We start from the raw sequence: 16,600 nt of genomic DNA on the forward strand, positions 1-16,600 counted from the left end.
CTCAAAACACCAAATGTACCTAGAGATGTAATGTGGCAAGGAAACTTTCCATGCATTCAATGCGAGATGACGGCACACAGATAAAATACTAATCCCTTGTTATCAGCTGTAGGTACCAGACTAAATGCAGTTGTCAGAAATTGGCAGTGTTCAAGAAGCACCTGGATAGGGAACTAGGATATGGTTTAGGGGTTTCCTGTAGACATGGTAAAGAGAGGACGGTTGGACTAGATGATCTTGTAGGTCCTTTCCAACCTTGTGATTCTATGATTCTAAATGTAGTCATGTTGTTAGTATTGCTTGAGGACTAGAGCATCACAAGTATTTGACCACTAACACCCGCTTATTTCAAGGAAAGGCAATCCAGCATCTTAGCCTCAGTAGATGGAGAAGTATGAATCCATCCCTCTGAATCCAGTAAGTCTGTCTCATCCATGTCTCTGTCCTGGCAGTTAAGATGATTGCAGTAAAAGATGTTGAGTTTTTAAATGATACTTTAACGCCCTGCTTTTTCAAATCAAAGGACAAAAAGGTTTTGTTTTGTTTTGTTTGTTGTTGTTTTTTTTTTTAATCTCTTAAGGTATAATATTACTGAGGGAAGATTTGCATTCAGTATCCATATTGGGTATTCTGAGTGTATTCTTTGTTTATTACCTGTGTTCAGACATTAGCAATTCATTGCTGTTATTGTTATACAAACCAGAAAACAACAACATGTACCAGTCTCCACCTCAGGAAACATACAAGCTAAAGAGAATCATCTGAATATGCTTTAGAAGTTCCTGCCAGACTTGCTGTTTACGGCCACTGCAGATGTCCCCTAATTCAGGTGAGCACTTGAACTATAAAAGCAGATTACATCAACACATGCTTCTTGAGTCGCTGCACAATGGACATCATTGCACCAGCTTTTCAACCCTGAATAGAAGGTAAGGAAATGCTAGCGTCTGCTTCAGCATTTCAGGCTACTAATTATACTGGGTGTTTACCAGGATGGGAAAATGCCATGTTCCTCCAGTAAGCAAACTTCTGTACTTACCATGCAATACCATGGCTTTGGTGGCAGGGAGGCCTGCAAACAATCTGTTGCTTTCATCCCAACTTGAAAAGTAGAGCAGCTACGTGTTTTTCTTAACAACATGCACCCACTGTTACTTGGTAAGAGGACTGAAATTTAACTATGTTTCATTGCTTTCACATGTAAAACCTAAGTAGTACTAGCAGTACCCAAAAAAATTTCTTTTATCAATGTCAGCAAAAGGGTACTCCAAAACATATTTCAAAGGAACCTTTAACAGCAATTGAGTATAGGGGCAGATAACCATAGGCAAAGAACAGAGCTGGAGCTCAAAAGAGCTCAATCCAGTGACTCTTTGGAAACCAGAGAAACAACATCTTCTCCCAGTTTCTCTTCCTGCAGAATGTAAGAGTACCAAGCTTTACTTATATTATAAAGCACTTTGCCTGAGGGCTAAGAAAGTTATCTTAATCTTCACTTGTAAGTAAAGCATTTTTTCAGAAGCACACTTCATCCATCCTCTCTCACTTCCATGCTACTGAAAATCCCTTTATTTTCAAAGGTTTTCCTACTGTTTTAACATAGTCAGTGATCTCAGTCTAGGAGAGAGCATTAAAATGAGCAACAGAAACACAGGCCTTCATTTAGAGACATAATCTGTTTAATAAATATGACTGTAAAAGCAATAAACAATAGCAATACATTACGCTACATTGTATTTAACGAAAGGGAAAAAAAAGATGAAAAAATACATCAAAAAAAAGTAATTTTAAAATTAGAAATAGTTCAAACACTATAAGAAAACTTTTTGATTGGCTTACTATAAAAATAAGTTGGCTAATGTTGGACTTCAGTGGGGATTATTATACAGTTGCTACCAAAACTTTCCCATCTTTCTTAAAGCTGTAGTTGCAAACACAATAGCAAAGCCATATAAACTGCTGTGTTTCTACCTGTCTGCAGAGAGACTAGAGAAAGTGGCAGAGGACTTCTGGCTGTGATCGTCCTTTGCCTACTATAGGTTTGATAGATGCTCTTATATTTGTTTTGTGTTTGTTTGGGTTTTTTTGCCAGCTAGGAGGGTGGGTGGTCTTGATGTCCAATTTGTGACAGAGAAATTCAAAATCATCCCCCCCAGCTCCAGGACCCCAAGCAATGCCAAGAATGTTGTTTTGCCCCATATTTGACAAAGGTTGCCTTGTGTAACATCCATTGAACAAAACATATTCATATCAGGAATCAGGGTGCATCCTAATCCTGCTACACCAATTATGAACTGTCTGCTACTGGTTTTCACCTAGCATAGCTAATAAATGTGGATTGGCAACTGTATTTCTTTCTTTGCACTTAAAACCAAAATCTTATTTCTGAATTTACCTGAGTGGTGTTGTAAATCAGCAATCGTGGTGGCCATAGGATAGGCTTCAGTCAGATACCTGGTGCTCTGGAAGGACTTGTTTGAGGTGTGCTAACTTTGCTTTCCCCATTCTTCTGTGTAGCCTACATACACATGCCCTTAAGTCACATTTCCAGTTGCAATGTAGGACACCACGTACATTACTGGTAGGAACTCAGACCTTGTACAACAACTGTCCTGCAGTGCCAGGGCTCAAAATATATGGGAACATGCTCAAACCTAATGCAGCTTAGCTCTCCCCTCTTCCACCTCAAACAGTAGTAGTTTGCAGAAAACAAACAGGTTTTCCAAGAAAGTAATGAGAAACTGCAAACAGACTGTTCCCCCTGCTCCCTGTTATGTGGACAGATGTCTTTCAAACAAATGGCAGGCCTTGGGGTGACTCCCAAAAGGCAGGGATCTCCTGGACCTCCCCAGACAACTCCCAAGATAAACAATAAAAGCAGTATAGAGCATTATTAGATTTTATCTTAGTCAGAATTTAAGGTGTAACACTGGTACAAAACACAGTGTAAGTATGTTCATGCTGGCAATACAGACCTACCTGCCTGTAATGCATCCTAATTCTGTTCAGTCCAAGGTTAGGAGGCAGAAAGTTATTTCCAAATAGTACTATCAAAGAGGTGCCTTGGTGTGAGTAGGCTAAACAGCTGTTTGATAAGAAGGAGCCTGGCTTTGCAGTTGGGATTGCCCGAGCTCATACTCAGTTTTAGCTCAACTTTGGGGCACGGGCAGCAGCTGCAGCTAGAGGAATGAAGGGCAGAGTCCAAACTAAGACATAAACCAGACTGATCCAAGAAGATTTTCAGTGCCTTTAAACTCCAGTGTGATTTCTTTTGTGTCCTATGAAAGTCTGCTGGGGTGGCTAGCCCTCCCCCAGCCCAAAGTGCTAAAAGAGCTGTTAAATCTAAAGCCAAGAACCCTAAGTGCTCCCTCCCACCTCCCCAGCTCTTCTCCCCACAAATCCCAGCCCACCCATCTCCCTAAAGAAGAGACCCCCATGCATATTCTTGGCCTATATCGTTATGAATTTTCTACAAATTAGAGACAGATCAGAAGAAAAGAGAGTGGAGGGGTGAGGGAAAGGGCTGTAGGGGTGAATAGTGATATCAGTTCCTCCTCCCCCCACCCCCCACTAAAATTGAACACCTGTACAATGCAGTTCTGCTATGGTCTCAGTATAATGTCCACATGCACAGGCTTAAAGCTAAAAACCCTTTGTCATCTGAAGAATTAAAAAGTCCAAATGCAATGAGTTCTCTTTTTTTTCTCCAATATAGATATATATCGTTGTCCTCAATTCAACCATTTACATAGGTAGGGATTTCTTTTGTGCTCTGGGGCTCAGCAGCTGTGGAAATACTTCCTGTGGCAAAGAGAGAACAAAATGAGAGTCAGTAAATACTAGGTGTGTTTTGTCGATGATGTTTGAAGGTATCACCTTTGGGATCGAAGGGTTCCAGACTGATATGTTCTTCCCACAAAAGTTTTCTTGTCATTCAAAACACCGAAGGTGATGTACTGTTCTTTTGCTAATGAAGATGATTCACCCATGTAGAACAGAAGAGGGAGAGGCCAGAGGGAAGAAGGGGCTGAGGTCCTCAGAGGAAAAGTGTATCTCTTTTGTAATTAGAAGGTATTGGAGATTTCATAAATAACCTTAAGGTTTGCCTTTGCAAAAGAAGAGCCTAAACTACTCACACCCAGAAAATAGGAACTGTGGTGTTTTTGTTTTGTTTTTTTTTTTTTTGCTGCCAGGGTTTGGAGAGAAAATTAAATGATCCAGGGACATTCATTTGCATTCCTCCAAGGAAAGGTCTCTGAATGTTAGTCAAAGGAGTTGGAAAAAAACCCAGCTTCTGAACAGGCATAGAAAAGAGAAACACCCAATTACAGTCTTGTTTGGTTTTCCCAAAAGGAGGAAAGCTCATTAAAAAAGGAGTTGCTGATTTACACAAACATGTGAAGTAGTTGTATACAAGTGGAAAGAGCCTTTCACTTTATTTTATTCACATCTACGTCCAGACCTTCCCATTTTGTCAATGATGATTTAGTTTCCACATTCATCTTACTGCCAGAATTGAAAAACAAGCTCCTAGGAAGTTTGTTGGAAGGATTTCTTTTGATAGAGAATTGAGACTATCTGTCCCTTTTGTGCTCACTCTTGTAGTTACAGGTGAAACTCAAGGATGAATAAAAGGCCAATTTCTGGTTCAATACAGCATCCAACAGTGCTGGGTACAGCTGAGAAATCCACAGAACGCTACCTATTGTAGAAAGCCAAAAATGCTGCAGTTGCACCAAATGAAAACCAAACCCCAAGTTGGCTTTTGACTTCTCTGATCCCAGAGGCTTCAAGAGATTAATTCCCATCACCAGCAACAGTAGAGCTAGCAGCTGGCTGACTGTTGTCTCTTCAGTCTGAGTGACCTCTGAAAACATTTGCTACTCTCTGCCAACAGTGGAAATCATGATCATTACATTCCTTTAGAAAGAGAAATCTCAAAGCTCAACTAACTCTGGGAACTGAGTTCCTGGCCTGAAATTGGGTGTTTCTCCCTTAGCAACTTAGACCAATTTTGGAGCTTCTAGGATATAAAGAGAAAGAAAAGAAAAAAAAAAAAAAAAAAAAAGAAAAAAAAAAAAAAAGAAAAAAAAGAAAGAGTAATTGTTAAAATTTAGGACCCACCGCTCCGGGTCTTGGCTTGAAACCTCTTGGTGATCCACAAGCCTTTTGGAAGTCCTCTGTCCAGACTACCTTGGCTGCATTTCCTTTCCTTGGGTTCTGGACTGTGGCCTGGGGTTGCTCTGTATGGGGAACACCACATGGGAAGGTTGGTTCCCTCACTCCATCCTGTGTACTGCTAAGCAGGGATATCCAGGTCTGTTGATGGATAGTTGCTAAAAAGCTTTTAATAACTACCAGATCTCCCCTTGGTGAATGTGTGATAAGAGATCACTACTGACTGCACTGCACTGGAGCTTCCAGTTTAGACACTGATTTCATCAAGAGATTTTCTTCTTTTTCCTCCCAGGATGTTTCACAGGCCACAATCTTAGTACTTCATATTTCCTCTTTTATTTGCCCTTCCCTTTGCTCTCTCTCTGTGGTATCTAAGACATCAAATCTGCTTTAGCAAACTCCCACACAATTTAGGGACTTCCTCGGGTGGGATCTAACACTTAGTTAAGCTGATGAAATTGTGAAAATAAAGGATCATAGTTATGACTATGCATCAAATCTGAATCAGAAGAACTGTTTATTTTATGAGTAATACCTGTAAAGCATATCTGTGTTCTTATTTGCTGGAGTCCAGCACTGTTCCTGTGGTCTGGGCCTGCAGAGCTTTCCCCTTACAAACAAAGCTGAAGAATACCCAAGTAATCCCTAAGTAATGTTTGCTTTAGAAGAACATGCCCCCAGACTGAAACCTCCCTGCTTTGTCCCAATGCTTTTACTTTATTTGGGGTGATGTGATAACATAAGCATGAGCAAATGGGTGACTGAACCCAGTATGGTCACCTCAATGCTGTTCAGTTTAAATCCTAATGTTATTTTTTCAACCAGTCATGTGGGAGCAATCAGCCTAAGGGCAAACCCAGCAGCCCAGTGTTGAGATCCCAGGTTTTGCTCTATTTCCCTGTGAATCAGTCAGGATAGCACTGCTGCTGGCAGTGAGGTCTGGCACACCACGAAGGACACAGCAGTGAAAACACAAATGAATATTTAACTTTTAGATTTGACTTACCGAATCACCTGCTCACCTCCATGCTCCAGGTGAGGGTGGCTGAAGTTCTCCTGGACAGGACTCAGGTGTGAGGTGTAGCCCCATAACAACATCAGCCCCAGCAAAATAAATTAAATTGCCTTATAGCGCAAGTTAAGTGCAGCAGGGTTTTTGAGAAGGGAAGAGGATCTACACAGAGCAACTAGGAGAAGGGAAAAGCCTGAAGTTCTTTCTCTCCCTTTCACCACAGGGCAGTGAGGGAGAGGGGAGAGTTAGCAAGGTTTCCTGTAGCAAAACTAATACTGCAGCAGAAGAGGATGGCAGGAGGAGTGTGCAGGGAGATGGGAAAGGGGAAGACTGAGAAAAGGGTTAGCCAATTATAAGTCAGAGTCTGACCAACTGCGGGTTGCTGCAAGTTATTTACCTATGGGCTGGACATCCAACTTCTCATCTACTAGTTGCTCAGGGCTCATCAGCTCACTTTGAGGGACATTAGGTATGTTTTCCCTCTGACTGACTGGACTGACCATCTCTTGATCTTTTTCATTCTGCATCTGTGCATATATATTAAGGCCAGGAATCTTCCTAAAACATTAACAGAAACCATCATTGGGGGGTACTCTGGCAGGTGATGTAGCATTAGCTTTTGCAAACCAAGAAACAAATCACTGTGAAAAGGAAAGCCCAGCAAACAAATCCCCGGCAGCAGTGGGGGAAGGAAATGGCCCAGGGAAGGTCATACCTTTTGAATTTGTAGATTACAAACACGGCTAGTCCCACGAAAACGACAGAGAGGAGCATCAGCATTGCTGAACCACTGTGACTGGGAGTGAGGTCCACCAGGGGAGCTGCAAGAGAGGGAGGGAAGGTTAGAGTCACCTTCAGCCTAGAGGGAGAAGTTCTCTCTCCAAATATGTACTTAATTCTCTTGTATGGTATTTATAACAGTCTCATCTGTCCACCTGTCTTCAGGGCTTCTCTCTCTTTCTAATACAGCTGGGAAGAAACCTGGGTTCAGACTAGCTGTGCTGCTCAGCCTAAGCCCTGAAGGCACCATAGCTTTCTCTTTAGAGGCCTCTCCTCTCTGGCACTTTACAGAATAAAGTGTGAAAAATACCCTATTATGTTGCAGGCAACTACTGAAGGTAGTTGCAAATGAGGTCACTTGAGTACTAAACCCAGACTTTCTGAAGGATCCTGGAGCTACCCATGGGCTACCTTGTCATGCTGACTTCCTGTTTTGCCTGGAGCTAGTCTGGGTAGCTCTCAATACCTGCTGAATAATGAGCAACTGGATACTGGATTTTACTGAAGCAACAGTGTCCTGATACCAAATGTACTGCTCTCTGCTCAATCCTCTTTCTTCACAATCAGAAGTTTGGTGCCCTTCACAGACATTGCCTCAGCATCCATGCCTTACCATGGCAAGCTCTTCTCACACCTCTGACATCTTCAGTTTCTCTATCTATCCCTTTCCTACTCCTCTGAACACTTCTCTCTCCCCCATGCCCTGTTCTCTCTCCCACAAGCCATCTCTGCAAGGAAGTGCAAAGGTTCAAGAAAAAGAAATAAGAGAAAATAAAAAATCTTAGTCAAACAAGAAGTCTCCCGGTGCTTCTCTTTAGAGTTTTGCAGCACATTTTCATAGCCCTTTGCAAAATAAGGCCACACAAAACATCCAGAAGCGTGCATTCCCAGAAATACAAAGTAAACAATATTAAATAGAGGCAGTATTTATCACTCAAATAACGCAAACAGAAGGACTCTGGCAGCAGTGTCGCACATATGCGTACTTTCAGCAATCACACCCAGCCTATGAACCAGATTTTATCAGGAGAAGCGGAAAAACTTCCCACATCCCTCAGGCTGTGCTTAAGAAGCTGAGACATCTATTGCTATGAATCCTTCATAGATCTGAACTGTGTGTGTTTGTACTGTGTGGCTCTCTGCAGTTCTGTGGGATGGTGAAGTGGCGCTCTGACTGATTCCAGCATCACTCAATGCTCTTGTTCTAATGCTGTACTCAGAACCTTGCCACAAACAGCTATTTAACTGCTTTCTGAGGAATGCTGGCATATTTTGTTCTGCCTTAGAACAGAGGTAGTTGTTCGCTGGGTTGGGGACATTGTTTTAATTCTTTTTCATGAGAAGCAGAAATGAACATGATGAATGGATTGCAATCTGTTGTGCAGAATTGCCATTAATTAATCCTTCCTCCAGTGTGGCCTGAACAGAAAACACAGGGGCATGAAATGCGCTGAGCCCAACACCTGTCATTCTTCTGTGTCCTGGGGAACGCATGTGTTTAACTACAACATGCACAAAGAGGCTCGTTTCTGCACATTCTGCACGAATGTCCACACCAAATTAATTTAAATACCTGCACTTATGTTCTCTGTAGCTTCTCTGATGCTGAGATTTCTGCTTTGCGTGACCAGGTGCACTCACAAGGAGCAACATGTGTGCACCGAGGCATGGGAATGGATTTACATACATGTTTGTCCAGACAATGCTCTCTACAGTCTACTTCTGGCCCTGCCTTAAGTGAACCACTTCCAGGTATCTCTGCTTTGTCTTACTCTTTTTTTTTTTTTTTTTAAAAGCTTGAATTTGAAAAGCAGGATTCTTCTTCCTCGACAATGGAAATGAGAGCTTTCAGCAGCAAAATAAATCTCTCTTATGGCATTTTGTCAAATTCTAAACTATTTCCCAGTTTTGATATCACAAAAGTGGGCTTTTTCTTTAGTCAGGAAGTTGAACCATGACACCAGCAACGTGATAAAGGACAATATTCCCTCAAAGACATCACAGTAGCTGCTCTTTGGGCTTTTTAATATCAAATTTGGCAAGCCAGACTTATTTTGCATTCTTGCTGAATCATATTCCTGCAAGAGACAAAATCCTGTAGCGTTCCTATATGACATTGTGAAGGTGGTTACAGCAATCACTCACATCTCACTGATCGCTTAGAAGGGAAGAAAACAAAACCTACCTGACAGCACAAATGACTGTTTGCATCTATTACAGACAAAAGGTATTCATTCCTGGTGTGTGCATAAACACAAAGATATACATTTTCAGCAAGCTCAAATATCCTGTATTTATGCAGCGTACCTAAACTGAGCAGTCTCTGTTACACAGCAGAGCAGTGTGCCACACCGATAGAACCCACCTTTTGGTTCACACAAGGCAGAACATGAGGCTTTGTATCCAAGAGAAATGCTCTCAGTACCTGTGCTAACTGTCTGGCTTTAGGACTAGAGCTGCCCAGCTTTTAGGTAACCCTGAGCTGGGGATCCTCCTCAAGCAGAGATATCCCAGATTCCTCTCATAGGAGGTGCAGAAGGCTTGTACATACAGCACAAAATCTGGATGAAATTCAAATGGATGAGATTCACCCTGTATGAAAGATGAGGCTGGATACATAATTTTAAGCATTGTGTTTCTACTGCGTTAAATCCAGTATGTCCCTGCAGTAGCAAGAGGGGGCCTTAACCACATACATCTGGGGCAATTCTTTCAAACTACAATTTATTAGAAAAGGAAACACAAAATATTGCTAACACAGCTTTCTTCTAGAAGGATTTAAACAGTCACTCCACACTTTTTTTTAAACAGTCCCCCTTTGTTCTCTTCTGTTGACAAGGCAGCACATAAGCTGGCACCAGCTTGGCCAGACCTGTTCATACCATGAACAGCTTTTTGTAGAGCAGATCACTGGTATGAGTGAATTGAAGCTTTATATTTGCATGTTAGCAGGTGGAGCTGATCAGAATTATGATTTTTCTCCAGCAGATCTGCCAGAAAAGGAATTCCTAAAACCCTAAGCATGGATTTATAGGTCCCATCTCCAGCAATAATTAAATAGGGACTATACTGTGAAATGAGGGTTTACTATACAGAATACGCAGAGACACGTGTAATTAAATATCATGACTTCAGAGCTGGTTTATTTTGAGGTAGGATTAGCTAAAGGGCAAACTGCCTAATCTTGTGTATGTGCATATGTAAACTGATTCTAGTTTTTCGGACTGATGAACAGCTTTTTAACTGCTCTTTGCTGCTGTGATAATTCATTTTCTCCAGATGATCGGAAACTGTTCACCACTTGCTGGTGAACTTTGCACTCTGTGATCCAGGTGGAATATACTATGGTGCTGCTCAGTTGTTGAATTTTTCAGAGAGACAGCCAAAAAGTATATATCTCTACTGCTGGCTCTAAATGCCACTGTACCTTTTTGGAATGACAAAGAATGAAAAACTGGAGCGGGCATTTGAATTCTGCCCTCACACTGTATTGTGTTTGCATATCAACAGAGAGTGTGTACTAAGACACCCACCTGCTGTTAAATGGGCAGCATGGACGAGGACTCGAACCCCTGGCTTCAACTCAAAATGGACCAAGTTCTGGTTCAGTTTCTGGATCAGTACTTCTGAAATCTGTAAAAAAGAAGAAAATAAGAAAGGCATTTGTTTCCTTATCATCTGCTTACATTGCCAAGAGGTGAGTAGGAAATGGAGCTGTACGCTAAGCAAAGATTTTTCAAAGGCACTGGACTTTCTGAATATGAATTCCTCATAAAAAGATGTTCTGTGGAGGCTGAACACATCTCCATGTAGTGTGTCCAGAGTGGCATGTGGATGGCTAGCAATGACTGATACAAACAAATTCTCCTCTCACACTCCTCTAGAAGCAGCCCAACAGCAAATACAGATGGAGCCCCAAAAGAACTTAGCACCAGATGGTGCCTGTGGGACCATCCCACAACAGCACATAGCAAAAATAAGCTTTTCAATTGTTATCATTCATCTGCTCAAAGCAATGCAATTACCAGGTGGTCAGCTTTAGTTTCTTACAGCATATTCCCAACATGCCTGGATCAAAATGACGGGTTTAACTTCTTACCCCAGCTGAATTTCAAATCCTAGAAACAAACTTAATTTCATTCAGCCCTAGTTTTCAGGCCAGCCGATTCCAGAAACATATCAGGAACAATTCAAAGTTCTGCTAATGTCTATGCTGTTGACTGAACACGAGGTGTATTTGTCTTACACAAAATGTACGCTATATCTATTCTTCTGGGATTCACAGAGAGAACGTGCTCTTATCCTCTCTTTCATGGAAGAAAACTCCCACAGAACATTTATTTCTCTCAGTTTTCTTTCTATAATTGTGATGAAAACAAGAAGAGCTCTAGCAGAAAAACAAAGCAAGTTATTCCACCATAAATGATGCAACAGAAAAGATGAGCATCTGCTAAGGTAACAGTGCCTGAAATCTGTATTTGTAGAGTCCAAAGACTGGCTTTGGTCCAATCGGTTGGCAAACATCACTGTGTAAAACCAGTTTCTTATACCACGCTGTACAGTGACAATAATGAAAAGATGGTAGTTGTAAATACCCAAAAGGTTATTTACAGAAAAAACTCACCCGTATAGAAGCCTTCAGTCTGCTGGGAACCACTGAGGCAATCCCCACCAAGGAGCAATCTCCAAGAGATGCTGCCTTAGTGGTGGTCAGCCCTTAAATGAGGTCTAGAGGAGATGGAGTCAAGCTGCATCCCTTCCGGGAGCACAGCTAAATTACTCTTGCCTGTGCTCCCACAGCTGACCCAACACTTGCCTCAGCTGATTAATCAAAGGTTCAGGCTGTGATTACCAATTTCCCATACACACGCACACATAGATACTTTCTCCATTTTAATTTTTAATTGTATCCAGGAATTTTCAGGTATGTTGATATTAAAAGCAAAATTTCAGATAGATTAATCAAGGAATGGAAACTTCTAGGCACAATTGTCAATAGTTTCCTTTGTCTTCTGTACGTTCGTTGTCTAGATGTTTCATGTCCCATCTTTTCTCACAGCACTAAGCAACTTTCCAATGGAAAATACCCACTCTTTTGCATGTGGATGTATGAGGGAGAAGTGGTTGGAAAATGATAAAGAAAATTCCACCCCATATCCCTTACATGACTGCAAAGAATGCTGTGTTTTTACAGCCATGCCAAGATAAAGAGGAACTGCACAGTAATGCTCAACACTTAATTTAATTTGTTTTAAATAAATCCTTATTCCTTCTTGAAGATTAATGAAAAATTGTCAGAAAGAAAAGAACATTCCAATATTTTTTAAACCATCCTTTTCATGTTCTTCATTTTTGTCTGCTTGAGCTATTTCAGTAAATCTACCCTGATATGATTAGATGTTCCTTGGCTATCATTCATCACAGTAAGAGATTTATCTGCTGCTTCTATTTTTTTAACGTTCTTAATGGTTCTTTCAATTCTCTTGGCTTGTACACTTCATTTTTGGCTGCTGATCACTTGAATAGGTGCCTTTGGTCCAATATCAATTTGGCAATAACTCTTACAGGCATTTTATTTATATTTTTAATATATCTCTTTAAAGTTTACTTTTTTTTTTTTTTTTTTTTCATGGGTGCCAGAATGAGTAAATATATTTCTTCCAACAGTAAGAAAAAATACCACCTGCTCACAAAGAGCCATCTGGTGAGCTCAGAGCAGCAGGGACGGTGACATAAAGCTGTGTTGTATGTGAAGAAAGCCTGGGAAGCAAATTATATCCCTCTTTAAGAATTTGAGCATTTTAATAACCAAGACTGACAACTATAAAGAGCGCTTCATCTCCAAAACTGGAGCAACAGATGCAGATGGAATATTGTAAACCAGGTACATTATGGCTCATGGAATCTAACTAAAAAAGAAAGTCTGTACATGTGATGTATAACTGAGAATGCAGCAAGCAAGTGTTGTTACCTACTACAGGCCTCATCAGGTATTTGGGCATGGAATAAAAGATAGGAGAACCTCAAAAAAGTCAGCATGAGAAGGGGCCAAAGAGTTTGTTTTGCACTAGAGATGCAACAAAATGCTGATATCTCTTCTGGCCTGGCTGAGGAGTCCTGCAGCAAGATGAGGAGAATGCGATGGTGGCACCCACAGGGACACTAGAGCTGCAGGGTGCTGTGGCAGTCTCCTCACCAGCAGGCTGAGCATGAGAGAAAAGCAAACAAATGTTCTCAGCTGATAAAATGATAGAAAATAGGAAAAAGAGAGGTCACGAGAGTGTAGTAAGAAAAATGAAGAAAGGAAAAGTAAACAGTCACAACTGAAGTTAATTGTCATTGTATTGCATTGTTACCTTGTTGTAAATGAAGACCACATTGTATAAATGCAACTAAGAAAAAGATGATTTATGCCTGAAGTCATCAGCATTTCTGCCATCAGTATTCCAGGACTACATGCAGAGTCAAAACAGGCAAAATCTGTTCATGATGCTTACAGTACACCACGTATTCCCTTGGCTTAATTAAGAGCAAATAATAAATTTATTTCCATACATCTAAACTAATCTGAAGTATAAACCATTTGCTCTGGTTTAAAAACTTCATTATTTGAGCAGGTACACACATTTAAAAGGCCAACTTTATATTGGGATTGAACACAACACTGCAGAGTAAGTTGGTGCTGATGTTGATTCTGGTCCTCACACACTCAGACTGGAGAAGTGAGATTTCTGCCATTCTTATTCTATCAAGTCTGTTTCTAGCTCAGCGGATCACAGGTCAGTGGACTTTAACCTAGGTGTGGTTCTGACTCTCATATGATTTGTGTTGAATGCTAACAAAACACGTTTGAAGTAATTCTGCACACAAGGGCTGATCTCACACTTTCTGAGGTAATAAGATGGCTTCAGCAGAAAACAAGGTCTTTTGCCTGTCTTTATGTCATGTCTGCATTTAAAGTGGTACCATGAAAAGATATTTGTTCAAAAAGCAAATGAGAAAACATCACAGTACTTCAGCCTATTTATTTAGTGAATATCTGCGCAACTCTAACTGAACAGCTAGATGTTCGGCTGGGGAACAGGTTAGCATCAGTTTAGCATCCCTGTTCCTCTCACTCAGATGTAACTAACTCAGCTGAAGATGTAACTTCTTAGAATAGCAACCTTCTAATTTATAGTCTCGAAGAGTCTCCCTTGTGAAAATAATTAGCTTTCAGAATTAGTTTTGGTCCTTAACTGAGCCTCATTGACTTTATCTGCTTCATTTGCAGAATTAAGCATGATGTGCAAAAATAATTCAGTAATAGAAACCATTCTTCATGTATCATTTTTCATCAAAGGACACATAATGAATAATAATAACAGACAATTTGTGAAGGAAAGGAGATTCCAATTTAAAAATTGAACAAAACAAAAATTAACTTGGCTTCTCTCAGCATTTTGTCAGAATTAGGACTATGAAGGAACTGTATAAAACAAGAAACAGAATTATCACTCAGAAGAGCATTTTCCCATTCATTTGTCGAATTTTGAAATCCCTAGTGTAAATTGGTTTACACTAATTGAATGTGATTCAAATGTGCCAGTATGTACTAGTTAAGAATCTAGATTATCTTTAAAGATAATGTGTAAGGATCTCAACTAATGAGTGCTACAGTTCTGTTCAATTCATTGGGTAAATCAATAAACAACTAAGGAAAGAATTATGCACATTGATTGGTAGGGAGCAACTTGAACTGCTAGTAAAAAAGTGAAACAGGAGTCAGGGCAAACATGGATTAAACTGGGCCACTCACCCTAAAAAAAAACTTATTTACTTCACACAGGGACTCTAAACCTCTCTTATCTTATTTCTGGAAAGACCAAAGTCACTGACTTACTTGGGTCAAGCAGAAATTGCTTAGGTTCTTTGATGAAAGATACCAAAATTAGGCTGCCACAGTATTGTGAGATACCAGGAGAACACAAGGTGGAGAACATACCTGTAGAACTGACCAGCAGATACAAACCCAGATAGACCCTGGAAATATGAATAGGGATGCACTTTAGCCAACCAAAGTTGATCAGGAGTCTTAAGAATCCAGGTCTGCTCTTTATATTGAGCAAGAATGAGAAGGTGAGATTACTGATAGCTATGGAAGTAGTTAGTTCAATGGCACTATAGTGGAAATGCTAAGTCACAGCATGAAGCACTGATTGAGCACCTGGTGGGAGGGCAGGGCCAACCCAGGGGAGCACAGGTGTAAGCAATGCCCCTGAGTGCCAGGAAGGGCTAGAGCCAGGATCCAACCCTTCCCAGACCTCATTTAAGGGCTGGCAGTGGAAGCAAGGGTATTTGCCTGGAGATCTCTGTATACTTGGGGCATTCTGTAGGTAAGCACATTTTCATTCTTTGTTTCTGTATTTTCAGCTGCTGTGTTTGGGCTTGCTCTCATTTGCTGTGGCCTGGGACTTTGCCACCCTACTATTATTGTTGTAGTTCCTATTGTGTTATAGTATTACAGGCATTAAACAAAAATATACATGTATATTTTAAAATATATATTTTATGGCACACTGTTACACCAGCAGTTGATTGAGAAAAGCTAGTTAAAGAGGAAGAAACAACAATAAAATGTTCATATTATTCTTTTTCCTTTCCATTTTTTTTCTTAGTTGCTAGGTTTTCCTCAAGCAGTAAAGCTACAGATGTTAAAAAGAAATCTCTTCTAGTAAACTTTACATATTTGTTCCTCTTCTTCCAAGCATTTAAATTCTAGGGTTGATTAGCACCACTTTCTGTAGGCTCTGAAAGTGTTCACTTGATTGTTACCTTGCTAAAATATTGTGGTGATTGACTTATCTGAGTTATGAAAGAGGAAGGAAGAGTACTGCAAACAAATATGCTGAAACCTAAAAGCCTAGGACAGGGGTTCAGAACCCAGCACAAATAAAGTTGGAAGATGAATCACATACAGTGAAGCAGAAATAAACCTGAAGCTGCTTTAAGGAGCAAAGATACATAGACACAAAGACCTGTGAGCATCCGTAACACGAGGAATGTTGCCTCCTCGGTTCATCACTGTCCATTTGATACTCAGTCATCTGTGTCGTTTTACATCTTTTTGGTTGAGTACAGATAATTGTCACAGCTGCAATATGTTGATCACCATTGGCTACTAACCAGCTGGTGATGCCATTTGCCAAAGACTCCATCGTGCTTTCTATATTGCTGATAACTCTTTTCAGAGATAAGATTGATGGCTTCAAATATCATTAGGTAGTTGCTCTTGCATCTTGTTTACATTCTGCTCTTACAGTTATTTGAATAGGCTAGGTAAATGGACAACACAGGAACACATTGAAAACTGTACTTGTTATGAACATGTCTGTTTAGTGTTCTCATACGTCTTGTTTACGTTTGACTTAGCAAGAGATGCACCTGCTGTATTTCATAAAGTTAGGGAATAATGTAGAGAAAAAAATGTATGCACAATCATAAGGATAACTCTTCAGAATAACTCATATGAATAAAAACATACACTGAAACAACTGGTTGTGTCTATTTGTACCACTGCCCTCTGCTGAATTGTAAAAAGAATATTCTTCCTACTGTGCAATTTTGAGCTGGATTAGTGCTAAAATTACT

The 16,600-nt window shown here is 40.4% G+C and overlaps 1 protein-coding gene and 1 long non-coding RNA gene across 5 annotated transcripts in view; one reads left to right on the forward strand and one right to left on the reverse strand.

Annotated features, from left to right (window-relative positions):
- Positions 1-706: 706 nt before the first annotated feature.
- Positions 707-10,617, forward strand: LOC146759986 (uncharacterized). Its single transcript, XR_014948927.1, has 3 exons — positions 707-829; positions 8,602-8,722; positions 10,481-10,617. It is a non-coding gene; the product is annotated as an uncharacterized LOC146759986 (long non-coding RNA).
- The window catches only part of LOC107316050 (VPS10 domain-containing receptor SorCS1), a 402,901-nt gene continuing 387,958 nt past the window's right edge, over positions 1,658-16,600 (reverse strand). For 3 of the 4 annotated variants that reach the window (XM_085555282.1, XM_015867125.3, XM_085555283.1), the window contains 5 exons: positions 10,504-10,603; positions 6,906-7,011; positions 6,588-6,748; positions 5,125-5,243; positions 1,658-3,801 (listed from right to left, as the gene is read on the reverse strand). In XM_085555282.1, coding sequence (XP_085411408.1) covers positions 3,745-3,801; positions 5,125-5,243; positions 6,588-6,748; positions 6,906-7,011; positions 10,504-10,603 — 543 coding nt within the window. In that variant the 3' untranslated portion in view covers positions 1,658-3,744. The remainder of the gene's footprint in view (positions 3,802-5,124; positions 5,244-6,587; positions 6,749-6,905; positions 7,012-10,503; positions 10,604-16,600) is intronic. The other variant, XM_015867126.3, reaches the window with a different exon arrangement.

The sequence above is a fragment of the Coturnix japonica genome, chromosome 8 (assembly GCF_054131305.1).
Source record: "Coturnix japonica strain WE chromosome 8, WE-NBRP24, whole genome shotgun sequence".
Classification (NCBI taxonomy): Eukaryota; Metazoa; Chordata; class Aves; order Galliformes; family Phasianidae; genus Coturnix; species Coturnix japonica.